The sequence below is a fragment of the Dunckerocampus dactyliophorus genome, chromosome 5 (assembly GCF_027744805.1).
Source record: "Dunckerocampus dactyliophorus isolate RoL2022-P2 chromosome 5, RoL_Ddac_1.1, whole genome shotgun sequence".
NCBI lineage: Eukaryota > Metazoa > Chordata > Actinopteri > Syngnathiformes > Syngnathidae > Dunckerocampus > Dunckerocampus dactyliophorus.
This window is the reverse complement of record NC_072823.1, coordinates 6,126,826-6,143,272: the sequence shown is the minus strand read 5'-3', so window position 1 is coordinate 6,143,272 and position 16,447 is coordinate 6,126,826. Positions and strand designations below refer to the sequence as shown.

General features: G+C 39.3%; 1 protein-coding gene across 3 annotated transcripts in view; it reads right to left on the bottom strand.

The window, feature by feature from the left end:
• LOC129181621 (zinc finger protein 536-like) overlaps window positions 1–16,447 on the bottom strand; it is a 49,795-nt gene that overhangs the window by 16,396 nt on the left and 16,952 nt on the right. For all 3 annotated transcript variants that reach the window (XM_054777054.1, XM_054777056.1, XM_054777055.1), the window contains exon 2: window positions 14,512–16,298. In XM_054777054.1, the coding sequence (XP_054633029.1) occupies window positions 14,512–16,102 (1,591 nt within the window). In that variant the 5' untranslated portion in view covers window positions 16,103–16,298. The remainder of the gene's footprint in view (window positions 1–14,511; window positions 16,299–16,447) is intronic.

Genomic DNA, 16,447 nt, shown 5'->3' with positions numbered 1-16,447 from the left:
ATCTGAAGTTGGCGCTTCACTTTGTTTCCAACTTTAATAGAAAAACTACAATTGTGCGGCGAACGGTAATAAAAGGACGGCTCTTTTTCTTTTATGTTTCAAATGTAGAAAACCATAAAATATCACCGTCCTTGAACAAAAGACATCCCCCTTTGTACGGTGCATACATACTCACAAGCCACAACATAGGTACACACCAATACCAGTGGTGCAGCACGTTTTCTAAGACCACCAGGGGCCACATGGTGGAAAATAAAAGGATGCAAGGCCCACTTTGATATTTTGTACACATCCTAAGAAGTTATAGACGCTATTTTTTGGAAAATCTGCATTTCAGCTTTGTGATAAAGGTGAAATGCTAACAAAGTAGCAATATTTTTTCCCATAATATTACGAGCATATTCTCATAAAATTGCAACTTTTTTCTTCATCCGCTTACCACTTTTTGTCTTAATATTGTAATGGTTTAATTCATCCTGAACACGCATACAAGTCACACTGGGGCACATCACACAGCACAATTCACAGTTTTGCACATCCAAAAAGGAGTAGGAAGAAGCAATGCTTTGTAAGACTACATGACAATATAGCGCAATGATAGCAGAGGTTTATACTTACTGAAAGGAAGCTACAGACTTAATGATACTAACTGATAAAATGGTAGACAGAATGGTAGCTTGATAATGAGTGAGTACAGACCATGTACTCGCCAGAATGAAGCGTTACTAGTCAGTGTAGTGGGGGTTAGATACAGTATTGTATGTCCACAGTGGTTCACGTCTCTTCTTCTTTGTATTTTGCAGACATCGACTGCTTGTAATTGTTCTTGAAATCACTCATTTTAGTCCATTGTTTGAGCTCCTTACTCAGTCCGTTCCACAACTTGATTCCACGTACAGAAATGCTGAATGTTTTTAGTGTTGTCCGTGCATGTAAGTGTTTGAGGTCTAATTTTCCCCTAAGATCATATTCCTCCTCTCTCGTTGCTAAGAATTGTTTTACGTTTGAGGGTAGAAGGTTATTGTTGGCGTTATGCATCATTTTAGACGTTTGAAAGTTTACTCGATCCGCAAATTTTAATAATTGTGGTTTTGTAAATAAAGAGTTTGCGTGCTCTCTGTAAGCGGAATTATGGATGATCCTTAGTGACCTTTTTTGTAGCATTGTGACTTTATTCTGGGGAAACTACAGCTGCTCTTTCCATTTCTGCTGGTCTATTTCAACTTTCCTCTTGTGAATTGTATTTTCATAATTATGACTTTATCCATCCATCCATCTTCTATCCTGCTAGTGTCGCAGGGATATGCTGGAGCCTATACCAGCCAACTTTGGGCGAGAGGCGAGGTACACCCTGGAATGGCCGCCAGTCAATCGCAGGGTAATTATGACTTTATTCCCACAATATTTTGACTTTATTATCGTAATGTTAAAACTTTTTTCCTCATGTGAATGAGAAAAAGAAGTAAAATTTAAACCATGCAACTTTTATGACCCTACCTTTTAAAAGTATCGGAATCGAGAATCGTTAGGAAGCGGAACTGAAACGAGGTATCGTGAATTGGAACCAGAAATATTCAAATTCAAACAATGCCCAACCCTACCCGAGAGCGTCTACAATAGGGTTGTCCAAACTTTTTCCAGCGAGGGCCACATCATACCAACAGTAAAATATGGTGGGGGTAGTGTGATGGTCTGGGACTGTTTTGCTGCTTCAGGACCTGGAAGACTTGCTGTGATAAATGGAACCATGAATTCTGCTGTCTACCAAAAAATCCTGAAGGAAAATGTCCGGCTATCTGTTCATGACCTGAAGCTGAAACCAACTTGGGTTCTGCAGCAGGACAATGATCCAAAACACACCAGCAAGTCCACCTCTGAATGTTTGAAGAAAAACAAAATAAAGACTTTGGAGTGGCCTAGTCGAAGTCCTGACCTGAATCCTATTGAGATGCTGTGGTATGACCTTAAAAAGGCGCTTCATGCTGGGAAACCCTCCAATGTGGCTGAATGACAACAATTCAGCAAAGATGAGTGGGCCAAAATTCCTCCACAGCGCTGCAAGAGACTCATTGCAAGTTACCGCAAACACTTGGTTGCAGTTTTTTTTTAATCCGTTTATTTGACAGGGACAGTGTACATTTAATAGCATTGCTGCAAATGAATACCAGAATTAGCCAAAAGGCTATTTTTCATCTGTTGCCCCTGGACAGATGTTTCAAACTGTCTCCCTAAAACAACAGTGAAAGGATTATAAAAAGAAAAATACAAATATAAAAAAAATGTAAAACATAGATGTAACTACACAAACCCGGTTGTCCATACAAAATTGACCACACTGCAAACATTGGATAAAATAACCAACAAATTTTAAAAAAACACTTAAAACACCCAAAATACTTAAACATAAATCATGCCAACGGAGACACAAGTGACAGCACAGTTGGGATAACATGAAAGAACTGATCCTGTACTATTAATTTTAGTACTAAATAGTACTTTAGTGGTAGCAATTTTAGTTGCTGCTAAGGGTGGCCAAGCAGTTGCTAGGTTTTGGGAGCAATCACTTTTTCACACAGGGCTAAGTACGTTTGGAGTTTTTTTCTCCCTTGATAATAAAAAGTTTAATTTAAAAACTACATTTTGTGTTCAGTTGTGCTGTCATTGACCAAAATTTCAATTTGTTTGAGGATCTGAAACATTTAAGTGTGACAAACAAGATACAAAATCGAAAGGGGCAAACACTTTTTCACACCACTAATATCAGCTTTCTTCTTTAATAATTTTGGTAAATGTTCTTCTCGTAATATTATGACTTTATTCCCATAATGTTGCAACTTTTCAAAATTCACAACTTTGTTCTGTTTTGTTTAAAAAAAATCTTTCTTTCTTTCTTAAATAGTTCAAGTCCACACTACTAAAATGATTATTTTATTATTATTTATTTTAAATTTTTTTCCTCATATTATTACGAGTATGTTCTTGTAAAATTGTGACTTTTTTCCCGGTAGAATATTACTTTTTTTGTCAATATTTTGACTTTATTCTCGCAAAATTACAGCTGTTTTTTTTTTAATTCAGTTTTTTCTTCCAACTATTTCAACTTTCTTCTTTTACATTTTCTTTCTTTTACCTTACGGTGTTCCCTTGTTTATCGCAGGGGATAGGTTCCCAAAATAGTGAAAAGTGAAATCCGCGAAGTAGCCAACTTTATTTTTTACAATGATTCTATATGTTTTAAGGCTGTAAAACCCCTCACCATACACTTTATCCACTTTTCTCAGACAGGCAATAACATTTTCTCACATTTCTCTCTTGTTTAAACACTCTCAAAAAGGTTTAAACCTTCGTTTGAATTTTAATGATCAACACGAGAAATGTTGAAGTCACTCACGCATATTTCACTCCTGTGACCGTGCCTTTTCGTCCTGCCGCTGTTCCGCTGTACTGTAGCGGTTTTGGATTCTTGTTAAAACATACTGCTGCAGAGAACCAAAGATTCATTTACAAGCTAGCAAGCAAGAAAGCTTGTGATGACACAGGAGACATGGCAGGACTGCGCAAGGAGATTGATTGACAATGGTCGATAGCCAATCACGATGCAGAAAACAAAGGGCGGTGCAATGCAATTCTTCTTAAGGGGCCAGGCTCGGCCTGTAACAGCATTCATACGCTGTAATAAAAACTAAAAACATCTGCAAAACAGCGAATCCACGAAAGGTGACCCTCGATAGAGCGAGGGAACACTGTTTTCCTTTAATAATATAACATTGTTCCCAACCTAATTTTCCAAAAATGACAACTTTATTTTGTTTTGTTTGTTTCTCATAATATTACTACTTGTATGTAAAAAAAAAACAAGGTTTTTTTTCTTTAACATTTCAACGTCACGCTACTAAAATGACATTATTTGTCCTCATAATATTACAGCATTATTCTGGTTATTTCCCCTGGTTTACAGTGTCGTATATGATCCTCTTTTATTTTATTGTGTGTTTATATACAGTATCAAATGTGCATAGAAACATGCATCGCGGATGTGCACGAGCGGGAAAGATGCCACACCCTTATGTCTCCAGTAAGAGACAAAATCCAAACTGCTTAATGGAAGCCTTTGAGATGCTCTATATATATCAGTTATTTTGCGGTTTAAATTACAGTGACGTTGCCGGTCAGCTCCAAATGCAGGAAACACATATCTGACCTCATCTTTCAGCATCCTAAAGCCATTTGCCCAGCCTACATGGGAGCAGTAAAACAACATAAAGGCTGAGGATTCTGCTCCTCCACCCCCCTCCTTTGGACGGGTGCCATCTTTGTGATTGCCTGGTTCATGCTAACTTAATCAGTTTAAGATTTACTTACACTGTCGAGGCTCACAATATGTGAGGGGAGTCATTTCAGAGCTTAGATTTATCAACCAAAACTCCAATTACTGCATCATTACAAGCCGCCGCCTCTCTCGCCTAACACAGAGCGTCTAATAAAGTGATGCATATGCGTTATCTGACCTTACTGGATGCGCAGAGAAAACTGTAAATAAATATATAAAAGGCCCCGGAAAGCCTGCAAAAAAAAAAAAAAAAAAAAAAGAAAAGAAAAGAAAGCCAGCAACCAGACTTGGGCAAGTGATTCATTTCATATGGAAATTGGCTTTAAGATTTATACCCATACATCCCCATCAATGCAATCACAGCCTTGCATAGTATATGCTTACACAGCCATTTGGCAGTTATATTGTCGACATCAAACTGTATATAGTGTGGCTCTGTCTATATGTGCAATCAAGCACCTGAGATGCAAAACAGTTATTCATGGTGGCTGGCTTGGTTTAAGATGAAACAGAGTGAGAGTCGCACGCCAGACTGGTGAGAAAAACAGGGGCGCCAGATGTTCTTTGATGTTTATAATAGCATATATTATTAATATTAATTAGACCACATAGTCAATGACGCATTTGGGACGTTTCCAAGTCAATTAAGCCACATGGCATTCAGGGTACAGTGGAAACAATATTTCAGGGCAGGTGTTCAGAACTCCCCGGGTAAATCTTTTTATCTGCATGCTAGGAAAACAAGCATTTTGAGCTTAATTTGAGTCTCATATCTGCAATAATAATTAAAAAGAGGATTAAATGACAGAAGTGCGGATGAGACGCTGAAAGCCAACAGGTAATCTGGCTGCTTAAACCGGTCTGACTGACATTTATGAAAAAGAATAACACCTTTCAAATCTGATTTTTTTTTTAAAAACACGTACATTGTTGCAACGGAGCATGTGAGGGAAAAAAATGCTCATTTATAAATCTGATTTTCTAAGCCATGCCAACTAAGCAATGCAATGATATCATTATGATATCATTATGCTACAGTGCTATAGCCTGAATAATAAACAGCTGGACTACTGTTGAAATCACATTAACGTTAATGTGAAACTAACTTTGTACGGTGAATTCATTCCCTGAATCTTCACCGTAATGTTTACGTCATCCGTCACTGATGAGTCGTGAATGTGGGACTACTGTCACTGTTGATAATAATCTTACCAAAGAGCTTGGATTCATGAAGATTTATACAGATTAATGAACAATAGTCAGTGTTGTTAAATCAAAAAGGTGCAGAGTCCACACCCACTCCTGATGTCTACATAGGAGTGATGTCACTCTTTTTTGGCAGACATTTGATAAGCATCTAGATACACGGGGTACGATACGATTAAAAAAACGGATCGATTTTAAAAACAGAACAATTCGATACAGTGTACAAACTATCCAATTCGATATGATTCCATTTGATTCGATACGACCTCTGGCGCATTGATAAAAAGCGCACTTAAAAAACTGTAAATAACCACATCAAATTTTATGTAAATGGGTATCTAGTGTGCCAAAATGGGCCATTATTTTATTCAAGACACAATATACAGTTAGAAATCCCAGTTTTGCATGTTTACTGTATGTTGCGAGAGCGGTGACCTGTCCCACTTTGTTCCACGGTCCTTGAATGCCCCATCTGACTTTCTCCCACGCTGCACAGACAAACTGCTAGACTGTATTTTTCCCGTTTTTCTTTCAATTCATATTTCGTTCCAAATGCTGGTACTACGATGGAGTATTAGGGCCACACTGAAAAAAAAAAAATCTGAGATTTCGAGAATAAAGTCGTATCTTTCCGAGAATAAATGCATCAATTTACATGACAAAAAGTCAAAATAGTACGAGAAAAAAAGCCATAATATTATGAGTAAAAATAGCACAAGAAAAAAGCCATAATATTACGAGTCTCGTAAATTTATGACTTTACTCTCAAAATCACAGATTATTTCAATACTCTGTCGTAACAGGCACTGCCTGAGACAGCTATGTAATGGGGATTTATGTGACCTTTGGCCTCGGGCAAAGGTAAATGTAAACTTTATTTCTTGTATGTTTACGACTTTATTCATTTAAAATTACAACTTTTTTTCTCGCAAATTTACAACTTTTTTATCGTAAATTTACGACTTTAGTCTCGAAAATTCATGACTTTGTTTTGGAAATCTGTGATTTTTTTTCACAGTGTGGCTCTAATACTCGGTCGTATGATACCAGGTGGGAATGCGTAAAGGTAAGACATGATGGTGTTACTGAGCGCTCATGTGAATATTTTTTTGTTCAATTTGTGCACAACCTCAAGTTAATTCATGCTAGCAAACAGCAACGTATAAACTTCTCTCTGAAAAACAAACTCCAGACTTGTACTGGTGGATGATGGCTCTGTATTCATTGGGTGCTTTTAATTTGATGTTGTTCCTGTCTTAGTTTTACTCAATACATAATAAATAAGATCACTGTACCGTACGCACAGCTACTATTTACACCCATTCTCGTCGTCAGTCATGGTAATCTACGGAGCATGCGCAACAATCCTTTCGCCGGCAGCCGAGGCTCTCGCGTTATTTAAAAGACGCCCTGTCAAGCGGTTGCTAGTCTTGCGATACCCGGTGCATGTCTCTACAAGTGATTAGTCTAAGGATTTATGGCTGATTCTTATCGACCCAGGAGGCTGCTCGGGATGCAGCCGTATCTCTCGCTTGTCAAACCGGATATGTGGTCACATCGGTTCAAAACCCTAATACAGAGAGAGTTCTAGAGCAGTGGTTTTCATCTGGTGGGTCAAGACCCAAAAGTGGGTCGCGGATCCATTCTGGGTGGGTTTAAATTTACGTTCAAATTAGGGCTGTCTATATATATTAAAATATTTAATCGCGATTAATCGCATTTTCCATAATGAAGTCGTAAGAAGTTTTTAACTAGAATAAGTAGGGCTGTAAATCTCTTTGTAGTAAACTATTTCATATGCATCTATATGGATATACTGTATAAGATACGATTCAAGACCAGTCCAGGGTGTACCCTCTCTCTGGGAGCTGGGATAGGCCCCAGCATACCCCCGCGACCCTAATGAGGGCAGGCGCCTTGGAAAATGGACGGATGGAAGATTTCAAAAATTATATATTTTAAAAACACACCGATTTGATACAGTGTACAAACGATACGACTCGATACCATTCAACGATTACATTTGTTGATGTAGACATTAACCTTACATCATAAAATAAAGAAGCCAAATGTATAAAAGCGGCGTTCTTACAGTATTTTCAAACGTGTAGAAGAGCACATCATATCCCCAAGCATGCTGTAAGGCAGGGGTCACCAACCACCGGGTCGCGGGAAAAGTTTAGGAGCAATGATTAAAAAAAAAAAAAATGTATGTAAAGGGATATCGATTTTGGAAATATGGGCCATTATTTAATTCAAAAATAATATACAGTTACAAATCCCAGTTCTTTCACCTTGAATTCATCATTTGTATGCATTTATATGCGTGTCAAATTGTTTTCTGCATGTAAAACTACAATTGTGAAGCTATAAAAAATGTGTTTCGTGTTAATATTTTTGGCTTTCTGGAAAGGATTAATTGGATTTACATTATTTCTTATGGGAAAAATGGATTGGTTAGAGTAGGACCTTCTGGAAGGGATTAATGACGATAACCAAGGTTCCACTGAATAATCCCAGTGTTGGGGAAGTCACTTTACAGTAATAGTTAGTACTTACTTTCCCAAAACAGTAACTGAATTAGAAATGGATTGTTGGTAATTAGTTAGCAGGGTTGCCTTGCGTTGCATACTTTTTTGAGAAACCTTCAAATATGCAAAAGAATTGGGACTTAGCTTTGTAGCGGCGTACGCTGTTAGGAGATCAGTTAGGCAATTCTCTCCCAAAACGCTAGGGGGCAGTGTTTTCCTGATCGTGAGCAACCACAACTCTTACTGACCAGCAGCTTCCTGTGCAGTCGACGGCGACTGAAGCAACATCGAAACCGGTAACTGCATTGTAACGTTTGAAATAGCAATGAATTAGGTTGGAAAGCTACGTTCGTAACGCAACGTTGTACAGTTAATGACGGTTTCATTGAGGCAAATACTTGACTTTAGGGCGGATTCATTCTATTTCCATGATTTCCTTTGGCGAAATATGGTGTCTGAAGTCAAGCAGCGCGCTGTAATGGATTATGTTTGACTTCAAAGGTTCCAGTGTGTCGTCACATTTAAAAAACAAACAGCGATTTGACACTTGAGAACCTCAAGATGTGACACTATTTTTTTTTTCTGTTTATCGTTAAATTAATGAACGATGAAACTGCTGCACCGATGCATCTGGGAGCATGCACTAATTTGGACATCTCTGTTATTTCATCCACGTTATTAGGGATTCATCAATTATTCATAATGATAGTAATTCACGGTTCCGTCCACATTCATTCCTCTGTAACTCGAAACTATTTTGTTTACTGCTCCGTAAAGGGTAACCGTTAACCTTTTTCCTGCCGTCAGTCACACAGGAGAGAGTCTGGTAAGAGGAGCAGTTCAGGGCAAAGTGATATTCATGCATTCTTTGATAGCCGTGTCAACTGGTCAAATCAGCAGGTTTTTACAGACAATCATTATTTCTTGCTGTGTTGATACTAAAACTTTAAAAAAAACACGCTTAAATGGAAGTAATGGAGGGAGGGGTGTCCCAAAAAACAATGTTTTTCCAATTTTGCTGTTTTTTCATTTTACAAATATTTCAACTTTCTTTTTAAATATTCTTCGGAAATTTTCTTTCATTATATTTTTACTTTATTCCCATATTATAACTTTTTCCCCGTCCTAATTGTCCAAAAATGGCAACTTTAATTTATTTCTCATAATAGTAGAACTTTAAACAAAAATTTTATATTTTTAAAATTGTGAAAAATATATATTTTTTAATATTTCAACTCTGTGCTACTAACATGACGTTAGTTTTCCTCACAATATTATGAGTTTATTCTGTTAAAATTGTGACTTTGACTGTTTTTTTCTGTTTCTGCTGTTGTTTTCTTTTTCATTTTGCCACCATCTCAACTTTCTTCTTGGAAATTTTCTTCTTGTGATTATTCCTTTATTCCCATAATATTTTTACTTTATTCTTGTAACATTATAACTTTTTCCACAACCTAATTTTCCCCCCAAAAATACAACTTTATTTGTTGTTTTGTTTGTTTCTCGTCATATTACGACTTAAAAAAAAACAAACCTTTATGCCAGTAAAATGACATTATTTTCCTCATAATGTTACGCCGTTATTGTCTTACAATTATACTTTTTTCTCTTAATATTTTGACTTTGTTCTTGAAAAATTCCTGATGATTTTTCCACTTTTGCTGTGTTCTTGTTAAATTCTGTTTACAGAATGTGCCACGGGCCAATACAAAAATCAGCCGCGGGCACAAACGGCCCCCGGGCCGCAGTTTGGACTCCCCTGAATTAAGGGGAGAACGTATGAGAAGACATCATCACATGGTGTCTGCTCATTGACCTTGAGGTTAAAAGAACTAAATGGGCGACTTAATTATTATGTGTCAGAGCATTTTAGGCTTGTTTGGGATCTTTTTCCTCTAAGCTGGACCAATGTAGGTCACAAGCCTTAAGCATGCATCCTTCATTAGTTGATCATCCTAAGCGTTACTCCTATGTGCATTTTCAAATCTGCCCTGATCAGATATTGAGAGAAGCAATTTGCCTCCTATTGAAAGCAGACAGTGATTTCTAATTTAAGATGCTATTTGTCGCTTAGAATCTAAATCCAGTGCGGTATCTGAACGTATCAAACAAAGCAGCCGTCTCTCTCCCTGACAGCCGTGACTGTACTATATTTGCTATCCATATTGAGAACATCAATAACATCATGACCACCATAGGCTATAGTATGAATAATGCAGCCAGTAATTCTGGACTAATCAATGTTCCTCAAGCTGAACATCTGGCAGTGGTAATTCTTTCTCAGCATCTCCGCTCTCCTGAATTAGAAAACACTTTCTCACTTCCTCCCTCCTCCTCTTCCTCGACGTCCAACCATCCAAACAGGCAGACTTGATCAGTAACAAAACCCCCGCCCCCTCCACTCCATCTCCGAAAAACTTATCCCCCTGTTATTAAACCCTCATCAAGTGGTGCGTGTTGGCCATATGTGTAGGATTTACCTATCTGTCCTGCAGCAGACCTGAGTGTTGAGCCCGGGCCAGCAGTGTGTGATTGTGTTAATTAATCTGTCATTGTGAGCGCGGGGAGCAGCTGCAGAGGTCTCAGGGATATATTGTCAGAGCTAAACAATGCGGTGCTAAGCCCCCAGAGTGAGTCTACCATTACACAGAACTAAGAACAGAGAGGAGAGGGCAAGGCCGGGGTGGGGAGGGGGGAGCCTGCCGGATTCATCATTGACTAAAGCAATGACGCCTGACCTTTACAATGAATTAGTTTCCATGCTTAATATTGACTGAAATTAGAGTCTGATGCTGAATGTGCCATCCCAGAACTGTGTGCTCTCAAATCCGAAAAGGTTTTCTTGCAAGTGACGCCATATGCCAGGGCTGGGTCCAGACTTTTTCCACCAAGGGCCACATACGGTACTGAAAAATGAAAAGATGAAAGGGCCACACACGGAGGTATGCTAAGAGGTTACACAGTTTATATTTCAAGAAGAAAATGCATCACTATTTTGTTTTCTTCTTTCTTTCTTTCTTCTTCAATAATCTTTGAGAAAATTGTACTCGTTATGACTTTATTTCCATAATATTTAGAGTTTATTCTGATAATATTAATAAACTGCAAGTTACAAATAAATTACAACTTAATTTTGCTTTGTTTGTTTTCCTTAATATTACGACTTATTATTTTAATATTAAATATTATTTTTCCTCATAATATTACGAGTTTATTCTCCAAATATTGAAACCTTTTCTCGTTAGAATCCGACTTGTTTTCCGTTCATATTTTCACTTTCTCTCATTTCTCATTTCTCATTTCTGCTTTTTCCCCATCTTTCAACTTTCTTTTTGTAAATTTTCTTCTTGTGATAATAAGACTTTATTTCCATAACATTAAAACTTTTTCCCCAACCTAATTTTCCAGAAATGGTTTCAATATTTTCCAAAAACAATAAACTAGAACTTACAAATACATTTCAACTTTATTTTGTTTTGTTTCTCAAACTTTTAAAACTTAAAAAAATAACATATTTTTCTTTAACATTTCAACTCCATGCTTTTAAGAAGACATTATTTTTCCTCTTAATATTACAAGTTTATTCTCGTAAAATTGAAACTTTTTTTTCACGTTAGAATACGCCTTTTTTTCTCTTAATACTTTGACTTTATTCTCATAAAACTACAGCTGTTTTTTCCTTCTCTGCTGTTTACTGCTCACTTTTCTTTTTGTTTATTTTTTTCTCGTAATATTAACACTTTTCCCCCCAACCTATTTTTCCAAAATTTACAACTATATTTAGTTTTGTTTCTCATATTATGACTCAATATTTCAACTTGATGCTCCTAAAATGACATTATTTTTCCTCATAATATTACAACGTTATTCTCCTCAAATTATGACTTTTTCTTGTTAGATCAGAACTTTTTTCTCTTAATATTTAGACTCTTGTAAAATTCTTGCAAAATTGTTGCTGTTGTTTCTTTTTTTTTTTTTTTGTTAGTTTTCCTGTTAAATTATATTTCGAGAATGTGCCGCGGGCCAATAAAAAAAACAGCCGTGGGCCGCAAATGGCCCCCAGGGGCGCACTTTGGACACTCCTGGCATATGCTGTTGGAGATTGGGGAGAGGTGAAAACAAACAGCGCTTAAACTTGTTACTTAAAGCTCAACTACAAGTGGATTTGGACGAGACATGCCAAACATTTACATGTAGAATATGCAGATCGCAGTATGTGCGCACAATGTGTAAACAAACATCTAATGAGATTAGACCTGATCCATTTATCTCTGCTGTACGGCCTGGATCAAGCCCAGTCCTGCAAGAGCACATCGGACTTCCATGGGCTTAACTTGGAGTGGAAGACAAAAAGCATAGCGACAAGCTGGAAAAAAAAAAAGGCAGCAAAGTACGGTTCAGTTTGCCCTCTCTTCGCTTAACTGTTATGGCTGTAATTTAGGCCCATGATAGCATGTTAGCAGGATGCCATGACAAGAATGGCATTTACCCAGAGAGCCAAATCATCCAAACCACCAGGTGGAACAGAAGACTATCAATAAAAATACCAGGTGGTAGATCAAATCATAAAAATCACTGGGTGGTATATATCAAATCATTAAAAACACCAGATGGCATGCATTAACATCTTGTGCCCCCGTAGGCAATTGGGTGGGGATATGACAGATATAAAATAGAGGGTACTAATTATCCCGACAATGCCTATGATGCCTTTATCTTTAAAAAGAAGACGCAGTCCTTGTGGATGACAGTAAATTTGGTGGTGCTGTTGCTGACCCTGCATTCCATGTCCACCTTCTCCTAAGCATGGAAGAAAGATGAAACCACCGCCGTCACTTGGCTGCTACAATGTTTGAAAAATGAAAACATATATTTCACATTATGAGATGCAGTCATTTGATTATTTTTTTCAACCCTGTCAAAGAGAAGACAAAGGAATCAGGCAAAAAGGCACGCTAACGTGATTCAGTACTTCGTGTTCCATGAATTTGGGGGACTTGCCAGGGACGTTAAAATATGATGTAAGGGCCTACAGGCTTTGACATGCATCACGTGAACATATCTGCACTTTAAATCTGCCTTGGACATTTATTACATGTTATTCGTCTCTCTCCACTTTTATCTGCATCGTTGTCGTTGAATTTGTAGTTAAATTAATGTTCTGCACTTGAGGTTTTAATGTTGAGGTTTGAGTGGTATTCATGTAAAAATATGTATATCTATACTGGTTGGAGAACTGTGCCGCCTCATACTAATAGCTGTTTTTAATATTTCCTACAGATACGTCACCAATATCTCGCAATTCTACACCACTAACCATAATTAGAGCTGCTTCTGCCACTGGGTGGCGCTGTGACTAATTCAGGAAGTGACCAACGCTTAGCTTCAGGGTGTCATTTTGTTCATACACACCAATTATGATCAAGATCTGACACGTCAGACTGACGATCAACGTTTCTCGTCATGCCCCGCCCCATCGTATAACATACGCTAATATGCTTCGTAATTTGTCATCGCCCATGTGTCTAGTATCCATGATTTTGGTTTGGCCTCATTTGGTCAAAGTCCCTCGGAGGAGTAGGTCAAAATATGACACCTGGTTTTGGGCCAAAATGGCAGATCCAAACTAAATTGGCCAGCTTCCTGTTTGTTTGTGAACATGGGTTCTTCAGACTTTTTTGTGCATCCTGTCATGACAGAGGTCTTCACCAAATTTGGTGATCATCGGGAAAACTGGTGGCAGGAGTTTGACGCGCTTGTGAACTGGTGAGTTTCCATGCACGTTAATGCCCTCAAAAACGGAATAATAATCATAATTATAGTTTCAGTTCCAATAGGTCCTCCGCACAGATATCGCCTGGTGCTCAGGCCGTACTAATATTGGATAAGACAGTGTCAAATCTGATCTTTAATATATTTGTAAAGGTACAACGTAAGGGGAAAAAAGTCTAGATTGCAGGTATTAGATGTCCTTTTAGTGTCCACAGGTGACCCTAATGAGGACAAGCGGTATAGAAAGTGGATGGACAGATGAAAACTCCAAACCCAATGTCCTGTGTGGTTGGGCGTGAGGACTTGCTCCTACGTTTTTATATAAAATGATGAAGATGATGCAACTAATGCATTACAATACAGAACCGCATGTGTGTGGGTAACCATGAACAAAAACTGACAAGTTCAAGAGATGATTTTCCATTTTTTTTCATGTCCACTATAAATAATAGAACATAAAAACATGTAGGAAAACACCAGCTATGGCCTACTTCAGGTGCTTCTAGATACAGTTGTATCTAGAAAATACTGTGGGATACTGTTTTCGTCCAAGAAAAGTTTGCTTTTCATTTCTGGGTCTCTCTTTGTAACCTTTTGTAGCCTAAATAGCTCTCTTTAGTCACACTAACCGAAAAAATAGATTACGATGTTGGTTCTCATAAACTAAGTTACCTATAGCTGAAGCTGGGGAAGAGGATCGTGGTCGACGTTCAAGGGCACTTCGAGAGTGGGTGTTCCCGATCTCTGGGGTGACGTCGGTTGGCCCGTGATGACTCAGGCTGCCTTTACTGCTGGGCCGGCTCCCCGCGTTGGCGTCTTGGTCAGCAAGACCTGCTTTCCCGTCGTCCACAGGGAGGCGTCGCTCAGGCAGGTAGGAGGAGCTGTGCTGATGTTGCTGATCTTTAGGGTTGAACATGTGCGGTTCAACCTGCAGCCCTGGTGTCATGATCTGCCAGCCTGGGTAGCTCACTGCCTCTCTGCTGGAGATGACCTTCTGCAGATAGTCCAGATTGGCAGAGCTCAGGGGAGGGTGAAGCTGATTTAAGCCCAACAAAGAGGAGCTCTTTGCATCAGTTGAAGGGCTAAGACCAGAGGAAACCCCTCTCCCTAACATCTCAATAACCTTCAAGTCAACACCGGCCGTGGCGAGTAATTGGCTGTATTCTGTCTGGTCAGCTCTCTCTGCAGTGAGGAACCTGTTGTGAATGCGGGAGATGTACTGTGAGTAAAGGCTACTCTGATAATCTTCTGCTGGGTGGCGCATTTTAACGGAGTTGTCATGGTCAGGCGGGAGATTACCCTTAGAAGCCAGCTTATTGAGGTGAACCTTCATGTGGTTCTTGAGAAACCAGGGTTCTTTGAAGCGACGGCCACAAATTTGACAGCAGTGCTCAAAAGAGTCCTTGTGTTTCCTCATGTGACCTTTGAGGAACCAGGCTTGGCTGAAGGTCTGGCCGCAAACATCACAGGGAAATTCACCAACAGGCTTCCCCTTGTCATTGGTCCCCGCCACAGGCTTTTGTCCTGAACTCGAATCGGTGGTTATGTGTGTCGTCTCAACATGACCGATGAGCTCTTCCTCGTGTGAGGCAGCAAACTCACACAAGGTGCATTTGTAGGGCTTGTGCAGGATCCGGATGTGGCGTTCAAGTTCCTGCTGCTTCCTGAACTTGCCCTTGCAGAATGAGCAGCGGAAGCCGGCGGGTGGAGGCTGGTTGGGCTCTTCGTGGATCATCGGGACTTTAGGGGATGTGGATGATACTGGTTGGCTATTGGGGAATGGGTTTTGTATCGGGGCCTGTTGGGGTTGTTGATGTTGGGTTATTACAGATGTTTGCTGAGGGCCAACATGACTGGCTCGCATCTGCCTGTCCCTTAGTATGGCCCTTTCTTCAAGCTCATGAAGCAACCTGTTCTCCTCTCTAATGCGGCCACGGCCTTTACCCAGAATGCCTTGCTTGTGGGTCCGCAGGTGTATCTTCAGGTTTCCCTTCTGCGCAGCCCGGTGGTCACAGTAGGGACACTTGAAGGGCTTTTCACCGGTGTGTGTGCGCATGTGAAGCGAAAGGATGCTGTTAAAGCGGAATCGCTTTCCGCACAACGGGCAAGGATACTTCCTGTTCTTGCGATTGTCATCCTGGACGGCGTTGACCTGGGTAACAATGCTTTGATTGGTAACCCTCAAGAACTGCGAGAGCTCAACTCTGCCATTCATGCTGCTGAGAATTCTTGCATCCATGATTTGATTGGCCAGAAGCGCCATCTGGCTCCTAATTGGGCGGGTGGGCGGCCTAATGAATCTGTCCTTTCAGTGTCTGGCTGAAGTTACAGACTAGTGGTCAGGGGTGTGTGAAAGGTCTGCAGTGAACTGTTTGCTGGCTGGCTTGCACTTATTCAGTTTAAAACAGGATGTGGATTCATGCTGATCAGATGAAATCGCGGCTTGTCGCAGCTCAGACCTAAAGAGAGAACAAAGGGAACATTAAGTGCATTCAAATTCTGGCAAAACAAAGAGAGCATTCACAAGCAAAAATCACTAAAAAAACGATGTGTATTCTTTCCGCCACTATACATTTGACGTCAGCAGGATGACTAATTATTGTGCAAA